General features: G+C 51.6%; 1 protein-coding gene across 1 annotated transcript; it reads left to right on the forward strand.

The window, feature by feature from the left end:
• The first annotated feature begins 5,141 nt into the window (after window positions 1–5,141).
• GDF6 (growth differentiation factor 6) lies at window positions 5,142–25,640 on the forward strand. Its single transcript, XM_048508623.1, has 2 exons — window positions 5,142–5,506; window positions 22,024–25,640. The coding sequence occupies exons 1-2, from the start codon at window positions 5,212–5,214 to the stop codon at window positions 22,941–22,943; spliced, it is 1,215 nt and encodes a 404-aa protein (XP_048364580.1). The 5' UTR covers window positions 5,142–5,211; the 3' UTR covers window positions 22,944–25,640.
• Window positions 25,641–27,486: the final 1,846 nt, after the last annotated feature.

A 27,486-nucleotide genomic window follows, 5' to 3' on the forward strand; every position in this document is an offset into this window, starting at 1 on the left:
ACGAAAACACAGTGACTCAACTGTAAGTTAGTGGCAAAAAAAATCCGAACAAAAAAACATCTCAGTGATGACAGGGTTGAAAAGGCACTGGTTTCTTTCCCCTTAAGAGCTTAATGATGACAATCATGAAGTCCTGAGATCCAGTTCAGAAGTGGTCCTGACTTGCTGAGCAGAGTATTGTTGAAGGCTTGATGTATTGTCGAAGTCTTTCACAGGCAGATTCAACTGGTTCTGGTGGGTTTTCTGGGCTGAGTGGCTGTGGTCTGGTAGATCTTGTTCCCAATGTTTTGCCTGCATCTGTGGCTGGCATCTTCAGAGGTGTATCACAGAGGGAAGTCTGTTACACACTGTGTCTGGAAAGAAGTGAATGGAACTCTTGCTGAGCAGAGTTCAAAAACGTTGATAGTTCAGATGGTACTAGAACTCTGTTTGTTGTTCTGCTACCCCACATCATCTCCAAAAAGTTATCTGACAATCCACTGAGTTAAACGGAAGAAAGAAGTTTACGGAGGATAGATAATCGTGATTTTATGCACTGTAAAACCCAGACTAGATATTGATAGAAGGACTGAAGGTGGAGCCACTCAGCTTCTTAGAAGCAAAATAATACGCGCAGCAGAGTTGCTTAAGAAAATCACTTCTTTATAGAGTTTAAAAAGTAAAGCAGGCTACATAAAAACATATTTACAAAAGAAAGAAGTCGAACATAAGTGCACAAGCACTGGCAGATAGCATACAGCAACAATATCACAGAGAAAGAACACACACCGTAACCTGAATGCGACTAGAGGAGAGATCATGAGCATAGAAGCTGCATCACTGATAAGCACCTGGTAAAGGTCATCCTCATTAACCAGCTGCCCGGCATTAACCCACAATCAAACCCACTGGTGCAGCTGGCCTTAGTCCTACAAGCACTTAGCACATATATCCAAATATTCTAAGAAATATTTGGATGGAAGATCTCCAAGGAATTCCAGGTATTGAGATGGGGAGCCAGGCAGTGGCAAACCACCTCTGAATGTCCATGTTTTGACAACCCTACAGGGTCGCCTTAATTCAGCTGGGACTTGATGGCAAAACAACAACATCTGTTAATGAAGGGTGGGGTGAATGAAGAATTGGTTAGATCCAGTGGTGGGATCCAAAAATTTTAATAACAGTTTCCGATGGTGGTGGGATTCAAACAGTGGCGCCGCTGCACACACGCACCTCCAGTCCCTATTGGGCAGGGCGGTTGCTTTAGTAACCCCTTCTCGGCACTCAGAAAAAATCAGTAACCACTTCTAGAGAAGTGGTGAGAACTGGTTGGATCCCATCTTCAGGCTACTCTGACTACACTTTCTGAGCCCATTCTAAGCCCTGGGTCAAAAGGTTTAGGGTGGCAAATGAGGTTCCCCACTAGCACGTCTTGGAGATATGCTGGAACCACACCAGTATAACCACTATATTGGTGTAGAATCTGGCAGTGTCAGGAGCATCTCATAGCTGAAGTGATTCAATCTACTTCCTAAGCCCCTCCAGCCACATATACACGAGCCAACGAGCCGAGCCACTGGCCCCATCCACCAACTGCCCATGGTCGGCTGGGCCGCGCTGCGGGCTTCCCCTCTCGCCCACCCTGTTGGAGCGGGGCGGGCGCTTTCCCGGCGGCCAGCAAGGCCGAGCTGCCGGCTTCATCCTTGCGGGCGCATCCATGCGCTTCTCAGAATGAGCGGAGTAAAAGGTAAAAAAACCCCTATATATATAGTGTTATCTTTATTTTAAATGTCAAAAATTATTTGCGGCTCCAAGTGTTTTCTTTTCCCATGGAAAATGGATCCAAATGGCTCTTTGAGTGTTAAAGGTTCCCTACCCCTGCAGTAACACAAACAGCCAAGAGAGAAAACAACTGTTGCAGCATTTGCCCAGTGGCAGATTCTCCATTAAAAGGACTGAGAGTAGACCAGGGTGTACTACCCAGGGGGAAATAAGGGGTCAAATGTCCCCGGGTGGAGGCTATTTAGTCACACAGGGGTGGAAAATCAACCCCACACCCCTCTTCCTTCCCCCTGCAGCCTACATTATCACTAGATAGCCTCTGCCGGAGACCCCCTCATGCTGGCCATCGCCACCTGCTGCCTCTGCAGTGTGGTGAGCGGCGCCTTGGCTGTCAGCTTGGATTTCCTGGGCCGGTGCAAGGGCTGCCGGTTGGGCCTGCTACTCCACTGCTTCACAGCAGTGCTGATTGCCAGTGTGTTGGTGCTTGGCTCCAGTCTCCTGGTCCTGGTGTGGGGTCAGACTTGCTGCTCACTGGAGCTGCAGCCACTGCAGTTTACTGCCACCCCGGGACAGAGCCTCTTCCTGTTCTTCTTGACCTGCGCCTTGGCTGCCACCACCATCGACTTGAGTTGCTCGTCACAACTCAAAAAATTGGCAGGTGCCATGAAAAATGTAGGTGCAATGGTATCCACCGGCACCACCGTGGGGACCCCTGTACTAGAGGGAGCACGGGGAGGATAACAGGGGGGAATGTGAGAAGGTGGGGGAGGGCGTCCACCCATGGGTTGTTTGGTTGTTGTTTTTTTGAAAACTCAGTTCTTGCCCGGGGCTCTATTCTTTGTCAGTATGCCACTGGAGTAGACCTAGTGGGCAGCTGGTCCAGAGAACTGCCCCTCAATAGGGTCACCCCAGTCAGAAGCGAGGTGAAATGGGCCCTTGCCCCCCACATAAGATGGGTGTGAACCACAACCACAAGCCAGAGGCTTCTTGCCTGTCATGAGGGAGTCAGGACCCTTCACTGATGCTGCTGTGAGCAAGCAGCCCCTGATTGCACAAGGCAGGTCCACACCTGTTCTTCCTCCCTCCTTAACCCCTCCGCTGGGAGGATGGAGCCTGTTTCCAGGGTTGCCTCCCAGCTGACTCTGCCTGCTCTGCTCAGAACCCTTCTAGGAGCAGCAGTGGCATAGTGGTTAAGAGCAGGTGTACTCTAATCTGGAGGAACCGGGTTTGATTCCCCGCTCTGCCGCCTGAGCTGTGGAGGCTTATCTGGGGAATTCAGATTAGCCTGTGCACTCCCACACACACCAGCTGGGCGACCTTGGGCTAGTCACAGTTCTTCTGAACTCTTTCAGCCCCACCCACCTCACAGGGTGTTTGTTGTGAGGGGGAAGAGAAAGGAGTTTGTAAGCCCCTTTGAGTCTCCTACAGGAGAGAAAGAGGGGATATAAATCCAAACTCCTCCTCCTCCTCTTCTACAAGGGGACTTTATGCAATTTCGCACACAGGAGTGACTTGCACACAGGAAACCAGCTTTATGTGAAGCAGTAGATGGAGATGAAAGAAAAACGACCAGGTGGATTGTGGCTCCAGAAAGCTCTTTAGGATCAGGATTCATCGTGAAGTGTCGTAACTGTAAAATACAAGACCCTGAAAGAACAGTGTATTGTTCCTGTTGTGATAGCACCGCCTGAGCAAAAAAGGGCTGGCCATTGGAGGAGCATTTGTTTCCCCAGTCAAAATCCCTTGCACCAGCTGAACAAAGTCCAGGTCAATAACCAAAGAAGATTCCCTTGTTCCCAGTTGGAGAATCTTTATCAGTCTTCGTCCTGTCTCCCTTATGCACTAGAGCAGTCCATCGACCTTTGACCGTTTGCTGCATCCTAGTTTGGGGGTGCCTGCTTGCCCCGGCTGTGCTGGGTATTGGTTTTATAGATTTTCAAAGAACAAAGGCTGGCTGGGTAAAGAGTACTGGTGTGTGGACTAAACAGCCTTGACCGCTGTCCTTGCACCAGGTGTGACCCCCTCTTCTCCCAGCTGATCAAAGTGCTTCATCGTTCTTTTAAGTGTTGTTTTCTATTTTTATCTGACTCAGAAAAATGCATGTAGGTCTTGACAATTCCCAAGCAAAGCTACACACTCAGTTTGCCAGTCACAAATAAGATCCCAGTTTGAAAACCACGACGTTTCCAAATATTAAAACCACAATAATGTCTGTGCCTGTATTTTACAGTTCTGCCACTGTGTTTACAAGCATGGGACTTCCATAAGGGGTGTGGAAGACAGTGTTTTGAACATCTCAGCTTTTGAGGGACCCCAATGCAAGACATCAAGTGTTCAGCTTTCAAAGATGCCAAGATAGACTTGGGAGTGCAGGCACAGTTCTTGGGGAAAGAAGGGGTTGAACAGAATATCTAAGGGGAATGGGGCGGGGGAGGGGGGCTCTTTTTCACTTTGCCAGCCTCAGAGGTTTGACTGATGGAAGGGAAGGTGGCAACCTGTGCTTTTATGCACTCCTGAATCTGGGACAGCTGTTCTGATTCCAGACATTGAATGAAGCGCAGGCTCTTCCAGGGAATACGCAGGCAAGCAAAATGGTGCCTTTGAGCATGCACAGAGCACCTGGACTCCCTACAATCAACCTCTTGGCCATCCCTTTTCCGGCAAGAGGGCTGGTGCTTCAGCCACAGACTTTGGCTCCTGCTCCCTCTCTGCTCCAGTGCAGAGAATCCCTTCTGGTTGCACCTCCTTGATTTGGGATGCCTTTTGACAGCGCATCTTGGGACTGGGTGGCCTACCGCCCTCTTCCTTTCACTGCAGAAACTCGGTGTGTGTGTGTGTGTGTGGGGGGGGTTCCCTCCTGCACTCTGTGGCCACATCCCCCACAAGGATGGACAATTTCAGGCCCTCTGGGGTGCCTCAAAAAACAGAAGCGCCTGCCCGCCCGCCTGCCCGCCCGCCCGTCCGTCCCAGGGCCCGAGCTTCTGCCTTCTGTTCCCAGGGAAAGGTGTCTAAACCTTCTAGTTCCAGGTTGGGATAGGGCTGACTGGGCGCTCTGCAGATGCTCGAAGGAGCTCTCTTTGGCTTCTATCCTTCGATGCGAGCCTGTGCCTGTAACTCGGGGGCTGGTAAGGCCCGTGCTCTTTTCCTTAGGGAGGTACCTCCCTCGAGCGGGAGGCGGTGCCCGGAAGCGGGTAGTGGGAGGCACTCTGCACATGCTCGAAGGGCTGGCTTCGGCTGGAGGGGCTCCGGCGCAAGAGGTCTGGGGACGGACGGGTGGGGGTGGGAGGCGTGGCGGGGGGAGGCGTGGCGGCGGAGGGGCGGGCTGGCCGGGGCTGTGGCCTGCGGCGCGGGGGGCGCGGCGGCTCAGACGGCCGGAGGGAGCGGAGCGGGGCTGGGCTGGCGGCGGCGGCGCGCGTGGCTGCGGGGGGGGCAGCAGCCGGCTCGCTCGCTATGCATGCGCCGCGGGCCCTGCTCTCCGCCGCCTGCCTCGCCTGCTGCTTCTTCTGGGGGGAGCTGCCGGGCTGCCAGCAGGCCGCCATCGAGCCGCCGGACCCGGCCCGGGCCCCGCACAGCAGCAGCCGCCGCCAGGGCTTGAAGGCGCCCGCCCGCCTCCTGGAGCCGCCCGACTACATGCTGGCCCTCTACCGGACCTCCGCGCTGGCCCACAAGCTGCGCATCAACGCCAGCCTCCTGCACGCCTCCCGCGCCGCCAACACCGTCACCAGCTTCGTGGACCGCGGGCGAGGTAAGCAGCAGCTCCGGCCCCTCGACGCCGCCCGCTCCTTTGGGATCTCATCAGGGCCCCGATCCTTTATTCGCGGGGGCGCCTCCCAAGGGTTCGGCGAGGGGGTCCCGCGGGCGAAGCTCCCTCAGACCGGCCGGGAACAGGGGCTGCCTGGTGGGCCGAGGCTGGGCTCCTTCGCCTCCTGGACGGCGCCTCCACTCCCGCGCGGACGGCGCGTCGCAAGCCCGGCCGGAGCTCTCCCTGCCCCTTCCCTCGGGGCGCCCCCTCGACAGCGGCCAGGCGGCTTCCGCCAGCCGGGAAGAGCATCCAGGGAGCGCGCGCGGTTTTGCGCGCTTTGCCTGCTGCCTCCTCCAGCTCCGGCTGCGCCTCCGGAGGAGCTCCGGGAAACGGACCTGGGCGCGCAGGGCAAAAGGACTGCTGCTCCAGCCGGACGCGCCCCCGCCCTTCCCCATCGGGGCTGGTTTGCAACAAGAGGGCGGGGGGGGGGGCGCTTCTGCCTCGCTCAGGCTGGCTGTCCCCGAGGGAGGTGGGGTAGAAGGGACTCCCTGCCCACCAAGCCCTGTCCGTGAACCGACGTTTGAGGCGTCCCTAATGAACATCGTCAGTGACCTTCCATTACTCGCTCAGCCCGGACCGGTTCGCAGGGTATCCTGCCGCCCTTTGGTGAATGGGAATTTACTCCAAAGTAGAGATAGGAAGTTTCCGCCCGCCTTCCCGCTTCCCCGCGGCCTCAAGGGAAACGCCGCTCCGTTCTGCCGCCGCACAGACAACCCGGCGGAATCGGGTCCCCCTCCGCCCCGTCTTGCCGCTCACTCGCTTCCCTTCGTTTCGGAGTCCCGCTCCGGACTGCGCGCGAAATGTGCCCCTCAGCATCAGGGTGGTTGGGCTTCTCTCTCCGGTCGCGTTGCAGACGCGCTCTTTCTCGCTGCGTCCCCTCCACTCCGACTCTCCGGAGTCTCTTCCCCCGTCCTGTTCACGTCTCTTTCACCGCTGCTGTTCCAGCCTGTTTAAACCGGGGAGGACGGGGGTGGGTGGGGGTGTTCCAATCATCTGGCTGTATTTGAGACTGATTTTATTATATTTTTTATTTTTTATTTATTTATTTATTAGAGAATAAATTTTTTAAAAAAACCTTTCCGAAAAATCTGCTTGTGGCTCCTTTCTGCTTCTATCAGCTCCCTCAAATGTCTCATTCGGTGTTGACTTCTGTGAAGGGAGAGAAGGAAAAAAGGAGCGATCGATCTCATGCGCTGGGAGAAGACCCAGAAGAAATCTCACTTGTGCTTATTTGAAAGCGCTTTGGCGTGGGCGCACACCCACCCTGCAGTGCAGTTCAGATTCTGGGCCGAATAGCGGGTATTTGTCCCCTCCCTATCCTAGACAGGTACAGGAACACGTCTACCCTACGTGTTCTGGGGGGGGGGGGGGCTCTCTCCAACCCGCCCAGAAACACAGGCGCTGATCTCTAGAGAATCCCCCCAGCTTATTTTTGAACTGGGGGGGGGGGGGGCTGGAGAGGCCTTGAGGTATGCCCGAGACTTTCCCTTAATTGGGTCAATGTATTTCTTATCAGATTCACCAGGAAATCCGCAAGGGCCGGAAGAAAGGAGGGAAGCCCCCCCCCCCCCAACGCCTACTGCTTGGGTAGGATGAAGTGCGTGGGTCTTTCTGTAGCTTCCCCCATCACCACGAACTAGTTCTTGGCGCTGCTTCCTCTGCAAAGCTGAAAAGTGGGTATTCTGGTGGAACCCTTCAGATGAACTGGTTTGAGAGGAACGCGGGGGGGGGGGGGGTTTCCTCAGAATATTCCCATTTTAAAATATCCTCTTTTTTCAGAGAGGGGTATTTTGGAACGGAGCTCTCCCCGACCCTAAACGGGGAAGCCTCTCCCGGGATCTTCCCTCCTGGGCGGGTCGTTGGGGGCCCGTGAGCGGGAGGGCTCTGCCCCCTTCCCCTTTGCCCCCCTCTCTCCCCCCACTGATTTTGATTTGATGTGTCACAGGCTGTGACCTGGTGCGGGACCCTGGGAGGGTTGCTTAGCATCAAGCCGCTGATTGGAGTGGTTCAACTCAGTGATCTAATTGAGGGCTCCTGTCATAACATTTCAAACGTTGTCTAGTCTCCCATAATGAAGGGGGACCGGTCGGCCAATCGCGCAGCGCCAGCAGCAGCCAGGACTTCAAGAGGACTTCCGTCCTTCTGAAGTGGCAGCCCCCTTTCAGACCCGGTGGGGCCAGTGGGGAGGAGGGAGAGAGAGAATCCAGCCCACCTCCCTGCCTGCGTGCCCGGCCCACGGTTCAGTTCAGCGCAGAGGGGTCCCGACCCAGTCTTTTGCAGACAACGTGACCTTCTTCTGAATGCATCTTGCCATGAGATCCCGGACAGGAGTCGAAATCAGTTTGTCTTGCATTGCAACATTCCCCCCCCCCCCCCCAAATTTCGTATCAGCCCTTCTGCTTGCCGGGGGTGTCCAACTCTGGCACCCCAGAGGTTCATGGACTACGATTCCCATCAGTCCCTGCCAGGGGTGTCCATTTTCCCCACTCCCCCCCCAAAGACCTCCTCGACCCCCACCCGCCCAAACATAGGCCGCTGCCCGCCGCCTCCAATCTAGCTGCTTATTTGGGTTGGGTTGCACGCGGATCTCTCACAAAATCATTCCCTGACGGGTTATCAAACCCGGCAATCTCGGTTTATTGTTTTTTTTTAACATGGGATTGAAAAGCAAAGTGGACAGGGGTGTGGGGTGGAGTGAGCTTTACCCCCACCCACCCAATATACCCCCACCCAATATACCCCCCCACTCCCAGTTACGGTGGCGAGATCAGACAGTACTTCGCTGAATTCGTTCGAGCGCACCTGGGGGGCTGGAGGGCTCACCCCCGCCACGCTCGCCCCCCCTTCTCCCCCAAGCCTGCTCTACAGCAAAGCGGGACAAGTCGGTGTGGCTGCGACGCGCAAAAGGTAGCCCCAGCCAGCCCCCCCCCGGGGGGCTGCCCTATTTTGGGCGGGGGTCCTCCTTTGGATACGCATGATTCCCGAGGGGACTTATTCCCCTCTTCAGGCGCCGGGACTAACCCAGGTGTCAGCTGCTGAGATTTACAAACTTCATAAGTAGCGCAAATGGGGGGGGGGGGGAGGAAGATCTGTGGGGCCTGAACGCTCAACGCTGGCATTGCCTTTATTGGGGTTTCAGGGGGGCGGGAGGTTCGGGCTTCCAGGGGCAAGTCGCAGCTGCCATTCAAAGCGGACTCCAAAGCCAGGCCCCGGACGGGACGTGGTGCCGTCGATATCCGTGCAAGCTCGGCGACCGGCGCGGTCCTAAAGGGGCTTCGGTGGCGTTTTAGAGGGGACGATCATGCCACGAGTACGCTTAGGATCGCCGCCTCACCGTGCGCAGCGCGATCCTAAGCGCATCATGCCTCTAGGGAAGCGAGCCCTGACGGGTTCAGCGAACTTTGTGAGGACCGATCTGAACGAAACTGGCGAATGCAGATTTGATTTTGATCCCAGCCTCGCCTCCGCATCCAATCCCTGTGGTTTCCCCCTCTGTCAGCAGCAGCTGATGCGTTTTGGTGCGGTCGTCTGGGACCCTAGACGTTTTTCAGTCTCCCAGGCTCAAGGAATAATCTAGAGTAGGGGCGATGTAGAGGGTGAGACGGACGCTTTCGCACACCATGCTGGTGGCACTGTGCGCTGGGAGCCTTTCACAAGCGAAGCTGTAGTGGTGAATGTGAGCAATGAGAAAGGGCTGGAGCCCTTTCCGCACATGCAGAATCATGCACTTTCAATCCACTTTCAGTGCACTTTGCAGCTGTGCGGAATAGCAAAATCCACTTGCAAACAATTGCAAAAGTGGATTGAAAATGTATTATTCTGCATGTGCGGAAGGGCACTCCTGTGGAAGAGTGCCAGCAAGAGATACTGCAAGGCCAGCTTTTGCAGAGGCCAAGAGAAGCTGCAGGAACATCCCTGTGGGGAAAATCTTGCAGCTTCTCTTGGCCTTTGCAAAAGCTGGCCTTGCAGTATCTCCTCGGGGCAGATGGGTGGGGCGGGTGGGTTTCCTCCCTTGGGTGGAGGGGCCAGAATGTGGCCGGGGCTGGGCCGCCGTGTCCCGTGGCTGCAGCAGCTCAGGAATGCGGCCTCCTCCGGCCTACTTCTGCGGGGCGACGTGTTTGCGCAAAGCTGCGGGTTTCTTTCTAGGCGGACCGGCTGCGGTATTTGCGGATCGCCTCCGCCCGGGCGCTGTTGTCGTTGGCGGCAGGCGAGTGAAACCCAAGCAGGGAAGTATTTTAACGGGGAAGGAGGGACTCGCCCGCGCTTAATGATGTGGTGACCTCGCATTTGATTCGGGGGAGCCCCGTTGTAAAAACGCTAATGCGGACCAGACGCGGGAGGCTGGCAGAAGGTTGCAATCTGGTTCCCGCTGCGCGAAGAGGTGCGGGGGGGGGGGGAGAGAGGGGGCACGGCCCCCTCGCTTGTTCCGAGCAGCCTGGAGCCTGGAGGGAGCCCGCATCGGTCCCGCAAAAGCCTCGCCTGGATTCTCTGCAGCTGCTGCGTCCCCAGCACCCTCCTCCTCCGCCTCTTCCTCCTCCTCCTCTTCCCCCATCCTACCCACGCGTACGAATCTTAGGATCGGCCTGCAGGCAGTCTGGTTGGGGAAGCAATCCGCAGGGCCAGATTTCTCGCCCATGTTTTCTCCTAGACTGGCCGAATTTCCTTGGTCCCAACTTGGGATCAGAGGGAGAAGGATCCCGGCTTGCTCGCCTGAGCTAAAAGCGGTTTGTTGAATGGGCATTGGCTTAGGATTGGCGCACGCAGCTCTTGCGTCTCGCCACGTCCGGTTGAATGGAGGCTCGTGCCAATGAATGCTGGGCTTCTGAATCCCTCGCTTGGGCGGCGTGTCCTATTGTCGACCCCCCCCCCCCCTCCGTCGGTTAGGATCTTCATTTAGGAAAGTCAGGCGCGTTCCCTCCAGTGGGGCTTATTCCGATGGGATCGATGCTGCCCTATGGGGGGGAACCGCAGCATCACCTGACTTGGTAGCTACTTCAGACAATTTGTGCCCTGCAAGGGGATCTCAGGGTCACTTTACTCTCGAGTAGGTCCTTATGAAGTACACCGGGAGAGTAACTGCCCAGTCATGGGGGATTTTAACCTGGCTCTCACGCAGGGACTCGATGTCTTGTCCTGTGCGAAGTATTCTTGTCCTGTGCGAAGTATAATTGTTAGTGCGGAAGCGCTTTCATAGTCCTTTTAGATCCCCCCCCCCCCAACAAGCCCTCGCCAGAGGCCCTTACTAAGTTGTACTCTTTGATAGCGGAGGGGAGGTCTGCAGGAAAAAAAACCCAGCCTTCCATATGAAAGGTTTAACCCCCCCCCCCCCAATCTCCCCAGGCGATTTTCCCCAGGGATACTGAGGAGCTGGAGGGAATGCTCCAAACTCTATGAAATTTAAGCCAAAAGAATTTTGCATCGGATTTCCCAAAGCTGTACCTGGACTTTCTGGGGAAATCAAAGCTCTTATCAAGCAGCTGAAAAGAACTGGTGACACTTCTGCCCCTCTTCTTTCAGTCTTCAAAGGCTTTCTTGGGGGGGGGGGCTCTTTGTTCTCTTTTCTGTTGCATTTAGAAGGTTACTCTAAAGTAGACTTTAAGTAACTTACTACTAACATGTAATTAGTTTTGCTAGCCTGAAAAATCACGGCTCCCTCCCAATGTATTTGGAAAACCCGGAAAAGAAACGGTGTGCCTCCAAATGTGTTTGGCCGGTAGGAGCAAGGAGCTTTCAAATCCAGCAAATGGGTGGGCTGGAAACCGGACTAAAGCTGTTTTAAATGCGATTCCTGCCCATTAAGTGGGGGCGTCTCATTGTTCCAGGTCCACCCAGATCTCGCTAATATTAGGCATAAAAGGTAAATATTAGTGAGATCAGGGTGGACGTAGAATAATTGGAGGAGCCCTTATTGAAGGCAAAAAGAGAAGGCTTGTAAATATGTGGATTCCTGTTTTGGGTAGGCCTCTACACGTGTATGGCCATCCCAAATTTGTCCACGTGGAAGTAAAGGTATATGTTCCAAAATACTTTATTGTGGCACAAGTGTGAATAGGACTGCCCCTTTAATGGTTCGATTTATTCGAGGCACACTTACTTCGGAGTAGGCTCCATTGAACCCAGTTCTCAGTAAACACGTTTTAGGATTGCTCTAGCCTTTTTGAACCAGTCGCTTCTATTTAACTGCAGTGCCTGAACTTTGATCAAAGGAGTTCCGAACTCGCATTTTCCTTTCTTTATTGGGGGGGGGGGGGGGGGAGAGAGAGAGAGAAGCGCCAGATTGTTTGAATAGCAAGGTGGGGAATCCCATTTTGTTTCCTTGACGTAAATTCGGAGAACAACTGCAAATCCACCGGCCTAACCAGCATGGGGATCGCGCGCAAACTGGTTTGTGGGGCTCGCCTCTCCTTTCCCTCCCCACAGCGCCCGGAGCTTGACCCACTCATCCACTGAAGCTGGGTAGTCCTGCGTGGGGGATGGGGTGAGAGTCGAGGAATCTCCTTGGCTTTGGGGAGGTGGAGCAGCGTTTGCCGTTCGTGCGGCCGGTCTTGGGCGCGCAGCCAATTCCTGGAAGTCGGCGGCCAAAGGACTCCCCCGCAGCAACGGGACTTGCGCATGAGGACTTGAGCGGTTTCTGTCCTCGCCTTCCTTCTCGTTTCTTGACGTTGCGGGATGGGTCACCCAGAGACCAGCGAGCCGTTCCCGGGCCTTTTTGCAAATGGGTTGACTTGGTGGGAGCCGGGAAGGGCTTTTTTTGTTGTTGTTGTTGTTGCAAACGGAGGGAGGCGCTGAGGACCTCCACCGGTCTCTCTTGTTCTCTGTTGGGTTGGTGATCTTCACCGGAGAGATCGAAGGCGGGCAGGGATCTGGCTGGAAACCCAGTAGTTGCGAGTTGAGGGTGGGATTCCTGAAGAACGCGACTCCGGCACCTGCCGTCTGTCCCGCGATTTCAGTGATCGGAACTTCTGAGAGTCAGACGGTGGCGGATCTGGAATTGCATCGCTTCAGACTTGTGGAGTGGGGGATTGAGGTGATCGCGGAAACTATCTGCAGGAAGACTACTAGCTCACCGAGGAGGGGACCTTGCAAAGAGGTTTTGGATGGGATAGGTAATTTTTGTTTTATGCGCATAAAATTAACCTGGCAAAGAGCCTTAGCAAAGCCTGCTCCCTGACTTGCTAGTTTTCTTGGTGCAGTGCAGAGATAAAAATCCGAGCATTTAAAAACATCACTGGCAATTGAAACGGTACCACCCAGATACTTTCCCCCCTCGTCCTGCTTTTAATGTGTGGAGTAGTTCCCAGGGGGGAGCTTTAATGGAATTCATTGGGATAGAAGCCAACGAGAGAGTCTGAGCCTTCGCCCCCCCCCCCCTTTCAGTCCTCTGGACGGCTATTGCAACAAACCGCTGCGGGGCTCGGGTCGCGCAGCTCTACCGTTGACCTGTGGCAGAAAGGGGTGGCAATGAGGCAGCAAGGGGTTAAGTGGACCGTACCACTTCAGATTGGAGGGGAGCGGGTACATCTTTCCAACTTTCACAACACGATCAGAATATTAGTACTCCTTGAGAATGGCTACGCTTCACATCTTACTGAAATGTGGTCTTTTTACTTGATTTGCAGGGACTTTTCCCATAAGGGAGCATTAGATACGATACTCCCCCCCCCCCCCAGTCTAAGGTGGTGCAGCCCATTTCACCATCTGGTCCTGGTGATGGCCTAGAGGTGGCCGGAGCGGAGGGGTGGCGCTGCACGTGGCTGGGCCCGATTGCCATTCTGGGCAGCGTAAAGGCAGGGACTCTTCTTGAAGGGCGGGCGTGAGGCTTCAGCACCGAACCAGGAGGACCCCTTCTCCGGCCTTGGCCGCGTTTCTTTGTGCCCCCCCCCCCCCTCCAAGGCAGGCTTGCTTGCAGGCGGCAGCCCCAGGATTTGCTCAGCCGGTCTCCTCTCTAGAGGCTGTGAGCCTTCGAGCCTGGGCGTCTCCATGCAGCTACCCAGCCGAAGCGTTCCGCAGCATGAGCCCAGGGTTCTCCAAAGCGGAGTAAAAATCGCTGCTGCAACCCCCTTCCCGGACTCTGAATTAAGTCCCACCGTTTCCATGAAGGCCCCCCACTCTCAGTGAAGGCTGCAGAGGGTTGAGCTGTGCAGCTGGGCTTGCAGGGAGGACTTCGTGGGTTGCCTTTGCCGGGGGTGAGCTCTGCAGTGCTCTGTGCTCTCCCTCCCGAGGCCAGCGAGAGGGGCCAAGGGCCGGCCTGCAGCGCCTCCCTTCCGCCTGCTGGAGTCCTGGGGTGGGGGTTGGGGGGGGGGGTTGGGCGCCAATGCCACCCAGGGCGCCTGCAAAGGCCAGGCCTCCGACCCGGGAGCTGTCAGGGCTGTTACTGTGCAGGCCAGGGGCCTGGGAGGACTCTGGGAGGGGAGGTTTCAAGGGGCTTCCGGACCGCAAATGGGCTCTAGTTCCGGGAGAACGGAAGGAAAGGGAATCCTCCGGGCTCCCCGAGGGAGAGGATTTTGCCAGGCTGCAAAGCCCGCAGGACGCGGTTGGCCTCTCGGGACTTGACCTGCCATTCAGAGGAGGGGCCCGCCTGGACTCCAGCAAACAAGCAAGGCGAGGAGAGGAGGGTCTGGGAATAAAAGCAAGGACACCGGCGGTGTTTCGGAAATGATCCCAGCCTTTCGGTATAAGCCTCCTTTTTCTCCCCCAGCGACAGGCAGGTTTGTCCAGGCAGGGGTTGCTGCCTGCCCTCTGCTCCCGCACCCTTCCGTGATGCCTTCACTCGCCTGGTGTTGGGGAAGAGCGGAAAGCCAGGATGAGCGAGAAGCTAGCTAAAATACTACCCCCTTGGAAGTGACCCAAGGGACAGCTGACTTATTTAGCACATTAAAAACAACAGCCCAGCCCTTCTTCTGAAGAGCTCCTTAATTCTTACCTTCATTTTTTATCATTTACACAGCAACCCCGCACTGTATGCTAGGTTAAAAGAATGATTGCCCTATGGTCACTCAGTTACCATTCTTCCCAAAAGTCAATTGGATTGCAGAGAATAAGGCTTATGCTAGGGAGTCAAGAAATTTAGTACATTCTAATTTATTGAACAGCACTGGGTGCCAAGTGTGGGGGTTACAATCAGAGGAGCCTAGGGTTTAACTCCCTCCTTCTGCCATGAAAGTTTGCTGGTTGACCAAGGCCCCTTCCGTACATGCAGAATAATGCACTTTCAATCCACTTTCAATGCTCTTTGAAGCTGAATTTCGCTGTGTGGAATTGCAAAATCCACGCTGAAACAATTGTGCAAGTGGATTGAATGTGCATTATTCTGCATGTGCAGAAGGGCCCCTGAGGGCTAGTCACTCACATACACTTACCATAACTTGCCTCACACTGGGGTTGTAAAGATAAAATAGGGAAGAAGATAATGTAAGCCATTTTGGTTCCCGTTTGGGAGAAAAGCCAATTAAACATGGTGTTATATAAATAAGCAAATCTGTTCTTATTGGAGAATATAGTGCCGCCCATCTCCCTGCCCCTCTTCAGAAAATGTGGCAGAGATAAACCACCAGCAAAGTTATTAGCCCCCAGATCCTGCTGAATTTAGGCACAATGCTATTTTTTTTAAAAGAAAGACATTCCTGCCGCTTCTGAAGGTTTCCAAACAACCTTCGAAGATATCAAAGAGTTTCCTGCTGTTTCTTGTTTTTTTCTAGCCCACCCTCCTTCCCCCACCATGTAGCTGATGGAAGAGTGAAAGCACAATGCGATTTACAGCACAGGCCCCTACAGACTAGTTACTTCAGTCGAAAGCTGTGGATTTGGAAGGGCTTAGTGACTTTGCATACAACTGCAACGTTAAGCTGACATTCTATGCACACTTGTGTTCAAGTCACACCTAATTTATAGCGACCCTGTAGGATTTTCTAGCCAAGAGATGTTCAGAGATAGTTTGCCATTGCCTTCCTCCTTGTGGGCTGAGAGAGTTCTGAGAGAACTGTGACTGGCCCAATATCACCCATCAGGCTTCATGTGGAGGAGAAGGAAATAAAACCCAGTCCTCCAGATTGGTCTCTACTGCTCTTATTATTTATTTGTATCCCCACCCTTTAATTTTGAGTTGATATGTACCCCCTAAAGACAATGGCCTTTATCATGCAAGAGAGAGATTGTTATTCATATGATCCTTATTGATACTGCTGTCATGAAACTATCTATATAAATGTAATAAAATAAATAAATTTAATAAAGAAAATCTGGTTTTGAATGGACTGAGGCCCTTTCCACACATGCAGAATAATGCACTTTCAACCCACTTTGTAGCTGGATTTTACTGTGCGGAATAGCAAATTCAACTTGCAAACCATTGTGAAAGTGAATTATTCTATAGGTGTGGAAGGGGCCTCAGAAACATCACTCTGGCGAGAGTTTCTTCTGCTTCTCTTCTTCAAAGCTTTCCTCAAAGCTTTCCTCAAAGCTTTCTGGTTGAAGCTGAACCAAGCAGGGCTGAGGCCTGAGGTGAGGTCTGGCCCTTGAAACAAGTGGTGAACTTTCCTGACTCCTGTGTCCATCGTGACACACACAAGGAAGAATCAGTCCAGCTGTATGGAGGCAAAGTCCAGCTGCAGTTTTCACAGTTTCCTAACTGGAGGGAGGGGAACATCTATAACCACTCAGGAACAAAAATTCCACTGGGATTTGAATGTATGTAAATCAATGTAAATTGATCCTTGGCTTGAATCTGAATCCAGCAGCACAAGCTACAAGTTGCAGGGGCAAGAGAGATTTTTCACACTAACCCTGTACAGATGTGCATGGAGCAGTGAGAGGCTGGACAGGCAGCGGGCGGGGTGTTCAAACACCTGGGGACAGAATCCATCCACTGGCAGCAGAGGAGACCTGCCCTTGCATCACAGCTGTGGGGCTTCAAGAGGTCCGGATGGGTTCCTTCATTGTCCCAAGGCAAAAGGGGAGGCTGAGCGAGCAGGCAGCTGTTGTGGGTTAGACTGTGCTAACTCAAGGGGACCGTATTGCTTGACCGATTCCACCTAAGAATTAAGAGGGAGACATCCGATTGCTCCGTTTCCAGGACAATTTGAGAGTGTGATGGATCAAGACCGTGCCATAACCTCGGGATTGGGACCGGGGCTGCTTACACACCATGTCTGAATACCCCATCTCACAGTTCATGTTCTCGCGTGTTTTTGAGGAAGTCAGGAATCAAGTGGGAGTTAGACTGGCTTTGGGGCCGCAGTTCGCATGCCTTACAAAGCGTGACATTTTTTTGAGCACGGTCTCTGGTTAGATCACTAGAATTCTCCTAGCTCAGGCTTCTGGGAAGACCATAGAAAGGTGGGAGCTCCCCCTCCATTGGGTATCCTCAAAATCTGACTTTCTGGCATCCTGCCGTACCTCTCCAACAATGTGATTCCAAGTACCTGCTGTGACCAATAGCCTCTTGTCCATGGTGAAAGTGAGCACATTTGGTGGTCGGAATGCAGCTGTAGACCCCTTCCACACATGCAGAATAATGCACTTTCAATTACTTTCAATGCACTTTGCAGCTGGATTTTACTGTGCGCAATAGCAAAATTCATTTGCAAACAAGTGTGACAGTGGATTGAAAGTGCATTATTCTGCATGTGCAGAAGAGGCCGTTTGCTAAAACCTCGATGTGCTACTGGGATCCAGATGGTAGGATACAGTGCAGGCTCAGACTCTGTTCCTAAGACTTTCAAGGGAAGATGAAGGCAGCACCTGATTTCTGAAAAGGACGCCTCCCAGGTAGATGCCCCTATTGTTTAAAGCCCTGTTTGTTTCTTAAGAGAATGGGTGTGGTCAAAAATGTGGAAGGGGGCGGCAAGCAAGCTGGAGGAGGAGCAGAACATGAGCGTTTGAAACTGCCTTCTCAGGAATCAAACTACAGGTTCATCAAATTCTGTTGGGTCTAGTTAGGCTAATAGCAGAGGTCTGCAGGGTCTCAGGCTGAGATCTTTTTCACATCACTTGCTGCTTGAGCGTTTTAACTGGAGATGCCTGGAACTGAGCCCAGGACATTTTGCGTGCTAAGCATGTGCGCTAGCGTGGAGCCACAGCCGCTCTCCCGAAGTTGCCTCAGCCAGATAGTGAAACTCTCTCACCATTCAGTGGATTTGCAGAGGAGTAGCGAAACATCAATGCTACTTTAGGGGCTATAAGCCTCGAGTCCACTGGGATTCCTCACAGCATATTTATAAGGAGTTGCAATCATTATAAATGAACTGATTTTCCCTTAAGGGCCTCACCTGTTGATTTTTTTGCCTACTGTGCCATTGCGATAGGCGCAGAAAACGCGGCTGACGCTATGCTGCGTGTTCTCTCCCTTCAGCAGCTTAAAAGCAGTCGAAGGAGAAATGCTCTGCCAGCCTTCCCAGTAAAGGTGCAGACAAGCACACCCTCGGCAAACTGCCCGGGAATATATACAACCCTGCCTCTGCATACCCGGGAGAAGTAAAAATGGCGTCATCTTTGCAAGGCACCGGCACGACATCATTTCAGACATCCCTCCCTAATTGTGCATGGGTGGGACTAACGGTGGCTCTGTCAGTCAATCAAAGCTGAATTAGGGATCATCGTAGTAGCGAGGAGCTGCTGTTGGAGTGTTGCCGGTCCAGTTCCGCTCCACATTTTAAGCCGGGTCAAGGACGATAGGTTATTATAATACTTACTGACTTGGAACAAGGCCTCTTTGTTGGGATTTTGCAAGTGTCTGTCACAACTCAGTCATAAAAGGGTTAACCGTATGTAAACAAGTTGCTGAAGTCACTGTTTATGACCTGGTCTATTGATTAGCTGTTGGTCAGTCAGATAGCCATTGCTTACATGTTAGTGAGTAGCTACATCTGAAGTTATAAAGTTAACTCTATTTTCTTTGTTTGAGCAGACAGGACACCAGAGAGGAGACATGAGGTAACTGACATCATATGAGACAGCAGATAGGTATCAAGATGTAACCAAATGTACAGTAATGTAGATGTGTAACAGGAAAGAAAAGATTTCTTATTTTATTTCCATGAAACCCTCCCTTATAGTTAGTAAACTCAGTTATAAAAAAGCAACTGAGAATCTGTCTTTTCTGTTCTACTCTGCTATATATACCCAACACTCTTCAGCTTTACACCCAAATTTATTTGGAAATAGTCTCGATTCCAAAGTACTCCTTACACAGCCCTTACACAGCCCACAGTACTCCTTGCATTCCAAAGTACTCCTTACACAGCCCAGACTGTTGACTGTCCCTGCATCTGACTACGTTGGGCTTCAACCTTTAGTTTCGAAGTAGAATCTAAGGATTCTTGCAAGAAAAGACATGCAGCTTGCCAGCCCCCTGCACAAACCCTGATCTTTTAGCATTTTGGCAAGGCCTCCAGTAGCAAGCCCCTTTGAAGTGCTGGACTGGGGAGGGCCCATCTACGGGGGATTCATGGAAGGAGCAGTTTCCACAGTCTTTGCCCTGAAGGAAGCGTGTCCCCCCCTTCTTTTGGAACCAGGGCACTGGGCACAAAGGGTGAAGGAGAGGGAGTGGGAAGCAGGTGCAAGACGTTTCAGAAATGGTACAGCAGCCAGAGGGCCGCAGCTGAATCGAATTTTGTTTCTCAAGCACCACCTTTCAATTTTGTACTAAACATTCGACTTGATGAAGCACACTAGGGAACTCGGAAGCTGACTGTTTGATCGCTGGGTCAATTATACTAACTATAGGAATTGCTAGAGGCTGCCTCAAGGGAGGTGGATCCCTTGTCTGAGCACCCCTCCTCTGCATACTTGGAATAGAGCAGGCAGCAGGAGAAGGTCTGGGAAAGGCTTTGCTGGGATTTGTATTCGGTGATGTACCTGAGAATTTCTACATGTTAATCCCCACATGGATTCTGAAATGGTACTGGCCATTTTGCCGGCCTCTCTTATTTATTTATTTATTTATTCTTTTATACCTCCCCATCCGCGAAGGGCTCTTGCAGTACAAGTAGGCCAACCCAGAGGCCTGGTCTACTCATGCAGTAGAATGGACTCTGGAAGTGATAGAGCACCTCTCCAGACTGCAAAGGCGTAGTTTACACCCCCCCCCCCAATATTTGAAGACTTACCTTATCTTTTTTTTTAAAGAAAAAGGAAAGTCTTCCAAGGAATGGGGTGGGGGGAAACATCAGCTATCCAGTATGCTGTGGGCTTGCCAGCCCTGAATGGCACTGGGGGAGGTGGTGGGCATTGGGGGTGGGGGTGGCTGGCTCAGCTGGCATTAGGGGTGGCTACTTCAATTTGTGAGCCCAGAACAACACTGGGGGTATGTGACCAGTGCTTGCAGGAGGGGAGAGGGGAGTTGGCTGTCTCTGCTGGTGACTAGGCAGCAGCAGGCTCACCAGCCCAGGCTGGGGGAAGAGATTACTAACTTAGCTGGGAAACCCTGGGGAGAAGTGACCAACACTGGGGGAGAAGATGGCTGCCTCAGCTGGCAAGTCCACAGCAGAACTGCCAGCCAGATCAGAATGGGGAGCAATGGCGGTCTCAGCTGATGAGCCTGCATTAGTAAATTTACGAATTTACTAATTTGGTAATTTGCAATATGATCTCTAGTGTCTCTTCCTTTTCTGAATCCAGCTTGAACATCAGTCATTTCTCATTACATAAATGGTAACAGTCTTTGTTGTAAGATTTTGTGCATCAACTCACATGAGGAGCTAATGTGATGGTCTGATAGTTGCTGCAATCTTTGACGTCTCCTTTTTAGGGTACTGGAATGCAAATTAACTGTGGGCGATTGTTTTGTGTGCTGTTGGCAATTGTTTTGTTTTCCATTTTTGTCATCATATTCTTGTCTTGATTTTGATGGACTCTATTTCTGTGGCTTGGAATAGCTCTGTTGATATCACATCTGCTCCTGGAGGTTTGTTACTCTCAGTTGATTTCACTTTCTAAAAATGTAGGCTTTTCTTCAAAAGACTCTTCTGGGAAGGAATCTGCCATCCTTTCATTTCTTCTGTATAGTTCTTCAGTGTGTTGCTCCCAGCTCCTAGCAGCAGCCTAATCCAGAGAAAGGTGCAACCCCCCTGCAGAAACAGCCATCTCTAATGGGCAATTCAGTCACCCCACCTCCTGCTGATGCCCTTCCTCTGCCCGCAGCTTGGGGCACCTGCCTCCCCCTCCAGTCCTGGTGACTTTTGCAATCAATAAAGAGCTAGCCTTCGAGCTGTAACCCTTTCACTCTCCCGCTCCCAGCCTGGACTGCAGCATTGGAATGAATGGGCGAGGGCTTGTGGTGACATTTTTACTGTTGAAATATATACTGACTTTTACTAGCTCTTGGGGGGAAACCCAGAGGCTCGGGGAATTTTTGTATTTGCTGGCTTGTAAACCTTTTCTTTATTGGAAAGCAGCTAAAGTGGGGGGGGGGGGGGGAGAATGTGGTTTGCTTTTCGCAGCCTTCACCAAATGTGTCAAAAAAAGAAACCCAGATTTGTCTCCTTGAGAATATAAGCCTCTCCACTCACACAATCTTTTATTTATTTTTAATTTAACGTTCAGCAAGTAGATAATAGCCAGTTAACTGACTGGCTACACTCTTCTTAGTACTCGTTTCACTTTCGTGAAATTGTGAGGGGGCTGAAGTTTAGATGGGAAATATTGTACTTAAGTCCTCCCTGCCCCCTGCCCCACCCCGCCCCCAACACTCTCTCTACCTGGTAGCTCAGTAAAATTTTGTAAATTTATATCCTGCCCGTCACCAAAGTCCCTGCATGTATTGTATTGCATATATTGTAATGGGCAGGATATACATTTTGGTGACGGGAAGGATATACATTTTTTTAAAAAAAAAAAATTGGAGAGACTAATATCCTCCTTTGCTTGGAAACAACAACCTGGGATTTCAAAGAAAATGTGCAGTCCCAGAATAAGCCTCTCCCCGAAGTCTGCTATTTTTCTTTACTAGAAAATAAGTGTAATCACAAAGGTTCACAATGTAACAACTACTCGGTTTCGGATTGCCGTATTCCTTTTCAGTAAAGGAAGATTGGCAGATTTGGGGCAAAAAAATATGTGCGCATGGGTGCAAAGTGCCATCAAATCACTTTGTACTGGTGGGGCCCCTTTGGGTCAGTGTTCTCCAAAACACGCTGTCCTTAATAACCTTGCTCAGGTCTTGCCAACTGAGTGTAGCATGAGCCTCGTGAGTGTAAGGTACAGTAATGGTTAATTAATGCTTAACCATTGATGTCAAAGGGGGTAGATGGACGTGTCATTGATTTCAATGGCTCCTGCTGTCCCCCACCTTGGGGGCTCAGGAGCTGAATACACGCCTTCCTCCCTCGTGCAGGGGGCGGGTCTTTCCGTTGCTAGAGCATTCCAGTGCACATGGGACTATATCACTCTCCCCCACCCCAATATCCGTGTCTCCCCCCCCCCCCGAGGTGAAGCTGACTGCAATTATGCATTTTATCTTGCAGACGATCTCTCGCCCACCGCCTTAAGGAGACAGAAATATTTGTTTGATGTATCGACTCTCTCAGACAAAGAGGAGCTGATGGGAGCCGAACTGAGGCTCTTCCGCAGAGCCCCCGGCCATCATTTCTCCAAGGCTCAGACAGGCCTGGCCCGCTTGCAGCTGTCGCTTTGCCACTCGGGTCGCCTCCTGGACTCCAGGACCCTGGAGCTGCACAAGGCGCCCGGCAGCTGGGAAGTGTTCGACGTGTGGCAGGCTTTGCTGCAACACCAGCCCTGGAAGCGGCAGCGCCCCCGTCCGCTGTGCTTGGAGCTGCGAGTCGTCGAGGGGCCTCGAACTGCCCAGCAGCAGTGGCTGGACCTGCGCGCCATGGGCCTGGGACGAAGCGCGCGGGCGCAGCAGGAGAAGGCGCTGCTGGTGGTTTTCACCAAGTCGAGGGGGAAGAACCTCTTCGCGGAGTTACGCGAGGAGCGAGAGAGTCAGGAGAAAGAGCCGGTGCCCAGCCCGGCGTCGCCCGCGGCTGCAAGTTGGCAGCAGCGCCAGACCCGTCGCCAAAGGCGCACGGCCTATCACAACCGGCACGGCAAGCGGCACGGCAAGAAAGCCCGGCTGCGCTGCAGTAAAAAGGCCCTGCACGTGAACTTCAAGGAGCTGGGCTGGGACGACTGGATTATCGCCCCCTTGGAGTACGAAGCCTACCACTGCGAGGGCGTGTGCGACTTCCCCTTGCGCTCGCACCTCGAGCCCACGAACCATGCCATTATCCAGACGCTCATGAACTCCATGGACCCGGGCTCCACCCCGCCCAGCTGCTGCGTGCCCACCAAGCTGACCCCCATCAGCATCCTCTACACCGACGCCGGCAACAACGTCGTGTACAAGCAGTACGAGGACATGGTGGTGGAGTCCTGCGGCTGCAGGTAGCGCCACCCGCACCGCTCGCCTCCCCACTGGGGAAGGGGAAAGCCAACCAGCGGCGGGCAGACAGAGCGCGCCGGACCGACTCGACGAGGCCCGCACCCTGCAGGGAGAGCGCAGCCGCGGGGCAGAGACGCGGGCGCGCGCCGGGAGAGGCCGCCTATGGAAGCCTTTGCCAGAGAAGGCGCGCGCCTCGACGGAGAACTCGCGCGGGGTGCGGGCCGAGAAGGGGGGGTAGCAACAAATGCGCCTGCGCCCTATTTCCCTCCCCCCGCTGTCCAATTGTGTCGATAGTTTAGGCTCCTCCTCCTGGGGAATATTGTCAAAGAGGGAGGCAGGAGGCTCGGGCTGCTTGAAAGGTTCCTACGTGCTTTACGTCCTCCTGGCAGGAACTTGCATTGACGAGCGGGCGGCTTTAAATAAGCTAAAGCTGGCGAATCCCTTCCTCTTATGGGATGAGGCGGGGCGTTTGGCGCCAACCCGGGCGCGCGTGCGCCTCAGCCAGGAGAGAGGGGGTTCCCGTAAGGCGCGCGTTGCTTAGAGTGGAGGAAGGCTGGTTGGACCTCAGGGTGTGGTTACTCTCAGCTCACAAGTGATACAAAGGAAGGAGCCGTCGCCTGACTTCAGGGCATAACCCCGTGCCTGTTGCACACAAGGCAGAGGCGAAATATGTGCTGAAGCACGTGGAGTGGTGCAAGAGGCGCGGGAGCCCGGAGCAAGGGCTTTTTTGTAGCCAGTTAGAAGCCGCTTCCAGGCTCCTTCGCTTTCAACATGTCAATTCCGGGTGCCCATGGCGGGTGGGGACGTGGGGTGGGGGGGGGAGGAAGACCACTGTGTGATTTTCCCTCCCCAGGACAGCACCTCAGCATTGTAGCGAATAGTAAGAGGCAGGTGAGGAGGGTCAGTGCAGGTTTAGTGGTCGTTTAGAGAGGGGACGCTGATGCGCGCGCACCCCCATCCCCTGCTGCATTTGTGGATTCCAGGGTGCGCGCCAAGAAGGGGAGAGGGTCGCCCACTTCTATTCCGGCCTTTAATCCTTTTCGTGCCATCCACTGGAGTGTGTTTCGGGGAGAAGAACTCACCTGTTCGGCCACAGGCCTATATTATGGCTAGAGAAGCACTCAGACGGGAGGGCAGCAGCAAAAACGAAGGCAAAAGGCATCCATTTCAGTGCTGAGTTAGTTTGTTCTCAGCATTATCTCAGAATCTAGACGCCCTTGAAGGGAAGGAGTGGGGGAGAGCGCGCGCGCAAGGGCGGAACGCTTTCCTTCACAAAAGCCTATTTTCCTTTCTAGACTCCTTCAAGAGGGCCAGCCTAAAAATAGCCTGAGCAACCCTCCTCCGCACGCACAAAGCAGGATTGCAGGTTGTAATTATCAGCGAGGTTGGGCTTTAAATCCTGGTAATGAAAAGCTGAGCGAAGAGTCAAGTGCTACAAAGTGTGCGTGCACCCAGCGCAGAAGTGGGTGCAGATGGGCTTGGGAGCATCTTTTAATTTGAAGGGAGCCTCCTGGAAGCTAATAAACTTTAGACAAGGCAGGGGAGAGAAACACGCACCTCTGCAAAGGGCTGCATGATTACTGTGTGTGCAGACGTTAAGCTGAAAATTGAAAAAGCACATCGCTGAACACTACAGTGCCTGCCTTCCCTGCTTTCTATGGATATGACTTTACATGAAGAAAATGCACTTCTAAGCATTCCTGAGATCCATTAGGAGTTTCCTCCCCTCTAGTGAATTCTTAGAGCTTTTCAGACTATCTGATTTCATAGAGCTGCAAAATGGCTGGGGGGAAAAGAATGGATGTAATAATAAATAATAAAATAATAATATAAAAATGCTAATAATAAAGCAAAGCCTTGGCCAGGAGCAATAAATTAAAATGCACATTTTTTTTGGTTTGGTTCGGATGCACTGTTGTTCGTATTGAAGCTGTAAATATTTGTTTATTTAAACAGACTGAGAAGTGCAAAAAATGGAGGGGAACAACATGCATTTCTGTTTTTCTTAATGTCCAGAACATTTTATGCACTCATATCGTTTAAAAGTCTAATGTTTTTTTTTAAAAATAAATGTTATATTTGAGTTGTACAGGTTGAAGCATTAATCACGTATTTCATTTTGTATGTAATGATATCATTTTCTTTTAAAATGTTATGCGAAGATAGAATGGAGAATTCATATTTTATTGTCTACCTCACTGCATTGTAAAGCCACAGTTCTGCCGGAAGGCTTTGCATATTCTGCTCCATTAATTTCAACGAGGGTTGTGCAGGAGACTGCATTTGCTAGGTTGTACCCCAAATATTTACAACTCTGACTTCACCTGAGCTAAATTTAATATCCAGGACATTTTTACAGGACACTTTTATTAGTTAATACTAAATGTATTAACTGTATTATTAAACATTTTCCCCCAAAGCACCAGCTGCTTTTTACGCTCTGTTATGGGTTAACTGGTAATATTATCGTAACTGAAGGTTGACCATAATTCTGAAATGTTTGTCAGCTTGAAACATGAACTGCTTATAAAATCTAATTTTCAACTCCCTTGCTTTACACCATTCTTAGTGGCAACATTAAGAGACATAAGGACAATATTAGAGTGGAATCTTTATTATGAATTTGCCAACTTTCACCTAATAGGGAAATATCAATAAACAAGAAAAAAATGTGAAAATCATTGATTAAAAAATTATATTCTGTATGTGTTTTATTCTGTGAATAACTACATGGGTTATAGACAGTGCTGATTTGTATATTGTATGAAAGAGTCAGGAAAACAGTTTTATTAAATAAATAGCTGGGCAGTAGGAAAAAATAATTTAACATTCACAATCTTTTTGTTATATGCACATGAAAATTTTGTGCATAAAGGCTGCAGTACAGTTGTTTCAGTGGAGGTGGTTCATCTCACACAAAAGATTGCATATGCTTCTGCTTCCTCTGATTAGCATGACCCCCTCAGGTGAGGTAAGTGCCTTATCCACAGAGGCGTAGCTCCAAGGGGACGGGGGTGCATAACACACCGGGCGTGTGCTCTGGGGGGCGTGGTGGGGGCAGGAGGGGGCAGAGGACACCAGTGCACCAAGTGCTTTCCCCCCTTGCTACGCCTCTGCTTATCCAGCACTGGAGGTTTCATTAATGTGATATGATAACATGGGCTGCAACAGGTACGGAGCATCCCATATATGTGTGCTCTGAGGGCCCAAGAAGCCAAAGAGTCTACTTGCCTCAATTTGCCATGAAGGAATACCAACTAGTGTAATGTCCATCCATTCTGGGATTTCAATGACAGCTAGAAACTTTTCTAAAAAAAATTTGCTCCCTTTAACTCTTTGATGGTCTTGAAATTATAGCAAGTACTGTCTTGTTGCAGAAAATAATTTTTTTCAGTTATGCCGAGGGTTAAAGTGTCAGAATCTGAATTCCTACAGAGATTTCTTCTGTTTCGTTAAGTATTGCTGAGTTTGTTCTCTCTTACTTAGAAATTCATTCTCTCTTTCTCTTTCTCTCTCTCTCTCTCTCTCTCTCTCTCTCTCACACACACACACACACACTCTCTCTCTCTCTCTCTCTCTCTCTCTCTTTAAATCTGGGACTGGAACAGAGTGAATAATTGAGGATCTCTAGTGTCTCTTGACTGCCCTTGAGATTTAGAGACAATGTGGAAAAAAGATAGGTATGCCTTGTCCTACGTGGTCAGCGGGTCACAACTGAACAGCCACCTGTTTACACATTAGTTTCAATGGGATGTAATCATGTTTAGTGCTGTCTATATACCCACTGGAACCAACAGGATATACTGTACAGGTGACAGGCCAATGACAAGAGTAACAAACTTTTGTACCTTTCCTGGATATTACAGTACTGGGTAACTTGCCCTCAGTGCTGGGGTAGGCAAAGATGTTCTTGAATTATTCCTAGTTATGCAATCCCTTTCTTATTTTATACATCTTTTAAAGATAGCATTCTCCCCCTGAGAAAACTGGATACTCATAAAATGCATTCCCTCTAGGCCCCTTCCGCACATGCAGAATAATGCACTTTTAATCCACTTCCACAATTGTTTGCAAGTGGATTTTGCTATTCCGGACTGTAAAATCCAGCTGCAAAGTGAATTGAAAGTGGATTGAAAGAGCATCATTCTGCATGTGCGGAAGGGGCATAGTAAACTGTGATATATATCCAGAAAACAATTGACTCTCCAATGGGGTTTCTATCACAAAAGGCTTTTTTTCATAGCTTTTGTTTTTCTTTTGGTAAACATTTGTTGTTTCAGGATAAACTGATTGCAGGGTTTCACTTCATCTGGAACTGCCATTTATAAGCTGGTAATAATGAGAATTCCAGTACAATAAACTAAAAAATGGGGGTGTAGGCACACACGCACACACACACACTGCCAGGCAACAGAAGCACACCAGACGGTTTTGCTGGCCACTTTGGGCCCAGTTTCTCCCCAAGCAGCCAGGCCTTTGGCTGCACTGCTGAGACCAGCTATATGGAAGAAGGCAACCAACATGTCTTATGCCTGTCATTGCTTCCCAG

Source organism: Sphaerodactylus townsendi, linkage group LG09 (assembly GCF_021028975.2).
Source record: "Sphaerodactylus townsendi isolate TG3544 linkage group LG09, MPM_Stown_v2.3, whole genome shotgun sequence".
Classification (NCBI taxonomy): Eukaryota; Metazoa; Chordata; class Lepidosauria; order Squamata; family Sphaerodactylidae; genus Sphaerodactylus; species Sphaerodactylus townsendi.

Bases quoted from the DNA above. Each gene is read 5' to 3' on its own strand.
- GDF6 (XM_048508623.1), top strand. From the start codon at position 5,212: ATGCATGCGCCGCGGGCCCTGCTCTCCGCCGCCTGCCTCGCCTGCTGC. The intron at 5,507-22,023 runs GTAAGCAGCAGC...TTTATCTTGCAG, and splicing joins CTTCGTGGACCGCGGGCGAG to ACGATCTCTCGCCCACCGCC.